We start from the raw sequence: 5,000 nt of genomic DNA, 5'->3' as shown, positions 1-5,000 counted from the left end.
GAGAGAGAGAGAGAGAGAGAGAGAGAGAGAGAGAGAGAGAGAGAGAGAGAGAGAGACCATGTCTGTATGAGAGAGAGAGAGAGAGAGAGAGAGAGAGAGAGAGAGAGAGAGAGAGAGAGAGAGAGAGAGACCATGTCTGTATGAGAGAGAGAGAGAGAGAGAGAGAGAGAGAGAGAGAGAGAGAGAGAGAGAGAGAGAGAGAGAGAGAGAGAGAGAGAGAGAGAGAGAGAGAGAGAGAGACCATGTGTGCCTGTAAATGGGGCTCATATGTCAGGATCTTTAGGGTCAAGGGTCAGGCCATGCTAACTGTGAGCAGGAGGCACGGTGACTGGAGGGTAAACAGAGGCCTGGGGCTGTCTGACACACACACACTGCTCAGAGGGAAAGAGAGGAAGGCTTGACTGAGACTGCATTCCAAGTTAAACCCTACCACCTACCTCTACCCTTAGGCAAAAGAGTCATAGATATGTGTTATTCGGTATTAGCACCATGTTCTCCTACATTGCATGCATCCAAATCCTCTCAGATCTAGATGAGGTACAGGGTTTGTCCTAAGGATGCATTTGGAATGAGCGCACTTAACTCTGTTTTTAACAGATCTGGCCCTGTACTGTAAGCTGCCACACCAACCACACCCTTCTACCCCAGACACGCCCCCATTGACCTTCTAGCTCCACATCCAAAACCTAGACTTTTATTCCTTCCTTATCCTCCCATGTTTCTTCTTGGTGCTCTCTGACCTCCACCCTGTAACCTTTACCCTCCCCTCTGCTCCTCCCCCACGCCCCCCCCATCCCAGGTACCTCAGAAAGCCTGGCAGAGAAGGAGCGCCAGCTGATGGGCATGATCAGCCAGCTGAGCAGCCTGAGGGAGCAGCTCCTGGCGGCCCAGGATGAGCAGAAGAAAGTGGCCGCCTCGCAGATGGAGAAGCAGCGGCAGCAGATGGAGCTGGCCAAGCAACAACAGGACCAGGTGAGAGAGAAGGAGATGTGTGTGATGTGAAGATACAGAGGTAGACACCCACACGGTAAAACACACACACACACACAAAGACTTACATGTACACACACACACACACACCCACATACATTCATACACACCCTACATACCCGAGTGCCGACACGCAGATCTAAGACAAACCAGTCGCACACAGACAGCGCGGGAGTCTGGCGGGTATTTGCGTAGGGAAGGGTTTCTCTCTTTTGTTTGGTGGTTCAGCGCTCGGAGCTTCACAAAGACTGTTTGCACTCTGAAGACGATTCACATATGTCTGCCCTTTTGAAGGGAACAGTATATAATGGATGTATTCGGAGCCCAGCACAGATCACACGTCACATCCATATTTGACAAGAGGGCCACATTTGAAGCTGTGATGTTTGTAGACGTTTGTCACGTGTGTCACTCTGCACGCCTGTTGACGTATGTGATCAATGCTCTGCCTGTTGGTTTGTGTGTCTCTTTCCCAACTCTCTGGCTCTTCTACCACAGATTGCTCGGCAACAGCAGCAGCTTCTGCAGCAGCAACACAAAATCAACCTCCTGCAGCAACAGATCCAGGTGAGACTGTGTGTGTGTGTGTGTGTGTGTGTGTGTGTGTGTGTGTGTGTGTGTGTGTGTGTGTGTGTGTGTGTGTGTGTGTGTGTGTGTGTGTGTGTGTGTGTGTGTGTGTGTGTGTGTGTGTGTGTGTGTGTGTGTGTGTGTGTGTGTGTGTGTGTGGGGGGGGCTTCTTATGTGATGCAGCAACTCCGTCAGAAATCAGCAATCAGCATCTGACCGTCAGTGGCTGTCACCCTTTACCTCCCAAACGTATGTACACAACACACACACATGTACACACACACATATACACACACATATACATACTTCTGCACCTCACAGTACCAATCCCACAGCATATATACATACACCCAACAATCACCAATCAACAGCATCCCTCAACACTTCAAACAACAACTCGTGGCTGCTATAAGTTGTGAGTTTAATTCATACAGCGGCCACATACGCAGACAGACAAACTGTAGAGACAGACAGACATCTCTCTCTTTTCTTCTCTCCTTTACCCCCCCCTCTCTCTCCTTCTCTCTACTACACTCACTGATAGATTTGTTCCACCAGGTGCCTCTCTGAGGTAGAAAGGTTTTGTTAACTCAGTCAGATTGGGGTGGGTTAGAGCTTTGGACTTGTAACCGAAAGGTTGCAATATCTCATCCTCCTAGCAGACAAGGTCAAAATCTGTCGTTCTGCCCCTGAACAGGGCAGTTAACCCACTGTTCCTAGGCCGTCATTCAAAATAAGAATTTGTTCTTTACTGACTTGCCTAGTTTAATAAAGGTCAAAGAAAAAGATGTGACTGATTTGGTTAATAAAGTCAGACTTTGCCTTGACAGTGTGTGCATCCGGGACGTTCCAGCTAAACAGAGGCTATATACACACAACCCCCTGCCCTGGATTACAGCCATTTGTCGCTTGTGCGATAAGAGGCCTTTCTGTGTGTGCGCGTGTGTGTGTGTGTGATCGGACCATGCATTTGTGTTTGGAGCAGCTGTGTGTGTCAAGCCATAAACACGTCCGTTCTCGATTCACTCCCTCACGACCCTCAGAGACAAAGCTCTCTTTTCCCATGACTTTGCAACCTTTTCCCAAACAAACGTTCCTCCATTGAGTCTGCTGAACAATAGTTTCTCACAGCCAGGGACAGCTGAACACAGCCTCGTTAGGGCAACTCAATCACAGGGGCTTATCGCTGAGAGAGACACACATACGCACACCCATTTCAACATCAAATGCACATACACATTATGCACACATACACAACTCATCAAACACACTAATACACACAAACACACACACCACCGATCATCAAAGACCTTGTTCCAGAAAGACTCCAGTTGAATCATTCATGAAGAGATTGTGAACACAATCCCACAGTACAATGAGGTGCCAGAGAGGGGTATGGAGGACACTGTGTGTGTCTGTGTGTGTATGTGTGTGTGTGCGTGCGTGCGCGTGCGTGTGTGTGCGTGGCGTACCCGTATGTTAGTGTGTGTGTGTGTGCGTGGCGTACCCGTATGTTTGTGTGTGTGTGTGTGTGTGTGTGTGTGTGTGTGTGTGTGTGTGTGTGTGCGTGGCGTACCCGTATGTTTGTGTGTGTGCGTGGTGTACCCGTATGTTTGTGTGTGTGTGTGAGCGTGCGTGTGTGTGCGTGGGTTACCCATATGTTTGTGTGTGTGTGTGTGTGTGTGTGTGTGTTGTGTGTGTGTGTGTGTGTGTGTGTGTGTGTGTGTGCGTGCGTGCGTGCGTGCGTGCGTGCGTGCGTGCGTGCGTGCGTGCGTGTGTGCGCGTGGCGTACCCGTATGTTTGTGTGTGTGTGCGTGGCGTACCCTTGTGTGTGTGTGTGTGTGTGTGTGTGTGTGTGTGTGTGTGTGTGTGTGTGTGTGTGTGTGTGTGTGTGTGTGTGTGTGTGTGTGTGTGTGTGTGTGTGTGTGTGTGTGTGTGTGTGTGTGTGTGTGTGTGTGTGTGTGTGTGTGTGTGTGTGTGTGTGTGTGTGTGTGTGTGTGTGTGTCAAACAGTTCACTCACCCAAGCTTTGGTGAAGGAACTATTTCATCTCTCCACTGGACGAGGTGAAATCTGCAAAATTCATCTCAGAGAACATGAAAAAACCTTGACACATATCAGACAATATAGAGGACATGTTATTGTCCACAACCTAACTTAATTAAATGACTTACACTAAACTCACGATTCATCATTTCGAAGAAATAATGAAAACTAAACTCACGACTCATCATTTAGAAGAGCTAATGTAAACTAAACTCACGACTCATCATTTAGAAGAGCTAATGTAAACTAAACTCACGACTCATCATTTAGAAGAGCTAATGTAAACTAAACTCACGATTTATCATTTAGAAGAGCTAATGTAAACTAAACTCACGACTCATCATTTAGAAGAGCTAATGTAAACTAAACTCACGATTCATCATTTAGAAGAGCTAATGTAAACTAAACTCCCGACTCATCATTTAGAAGAGCTAATGTAAACTAAACTCACGACTCATCATTTAGAAGAGCTAATGTAAACTAAACTCACGACTCATCATTTAGAAGGGCTAATGTAAACTAAACTCACGACTCATCATTTAGAAGAGCTAATGTAAACTAAACTCACGACTCATCATTTAGAAGAGCTAATGTAAACTAAACTCACGACTCATCATTTAGAAGAGCTAATGTAAACTAAACTCACGACTCATCATTTAGAAGAGCTAATGTAAACTAAACTCACGACTCATCATTTAGAAGAGCTAATGTAAACTAAACTCACGACTCATCATTTAGAAGAGCTAATGTAAACTAGACTCACGACTCATCATTTAGAAGAGCTAATGTAAACTAAACTCACGACTCATCATTTAGAAGAGCTAATGTAAACTAAACTCACGACTCATCATTTAGAAGGGCTAATGTAAACTAAACTCACGACTCATCATTTAGAAGAGCTAATGTAAACTAAACTCACGACACATCATTTAGAAGAGCTAATGTAAACTAAACTCACGATTCATCATTTAGAAGAGCTAATGTAAGCTAAGTTAATTAGCGACAGACTGTCTACTACTCAGGCCAATATCAATTAGCATCATCCGCTAACTGATATCCTGCAAAACACTCGTGGCTGGTGTAAAGAGCAGCCAGACACTGTGGCAACTGTCACTAACGAGCTGCTTATAAAGACGGATTCAAATCAACCTACGTCCCTATACATTAACTCACTATCACCCCTCCCCTCCCTTCTTCTGACTCACACACACACACAGATAAACACACAACGCACACGTCAGCCCACATACCCCAGTACCTAACTCAATCACACTGAACAAGCGTGTGATTAGTTTAGACTCACTGTTCACTCACTGTGTCTTCATAGCTACTGTATATCTCCCACGGATTATAAATGGGCTACATTTCTAGGACAAAAAGAAAACCTGGTTGTCCCCA

At 46.0% G+C, this 5,000-nt stretch overlaps 1 protein-coding gene across 1 annotated transcript in view; it reads left to right on the top strand.

The window, feature by feature from the left end:
- The window catches only part of LOC123994605 (transcription factor SOX-5-like), a 152,352-nt gene that overhangs the window by 75,667 nt on the left and 71,685 nt on the right, over window positions 1-5,000 (top strand). Inside the window, 2 exon segments of the mRNA XM_046297403.1 lie at window positions 800-972; window positions 1,489-1,557. Of these exon segments, the coding sequence (XP_046153359.1) occupies window positions 800-972; window positions 1,489-1,557 (242 nt within the window).

This window comes from Oncorhynchus gorbuscha, linkage group LG14 (assembly GCF_021184085.1).
Source record: "Oncorhynchus gorbuscha isolate QuinsamMale2020 ecotype Even-year linkage group LG14, OgorEven_v1.0, whole genome shotgun sequence".
Taxonomy (NCBI): domain Eukaryota; kingdom Metazoa; phylum Chordata; class Actinopteri; order Salmoniformes; family Salmonidae; genus Oncorhynchus; species Oncorhynchus gorbuscha.
The sequence above is the reverse complement of the archived record's forward strand: the minus strand, read 5'-3'. Positions and strand labels throughout refer to the sequence as shown.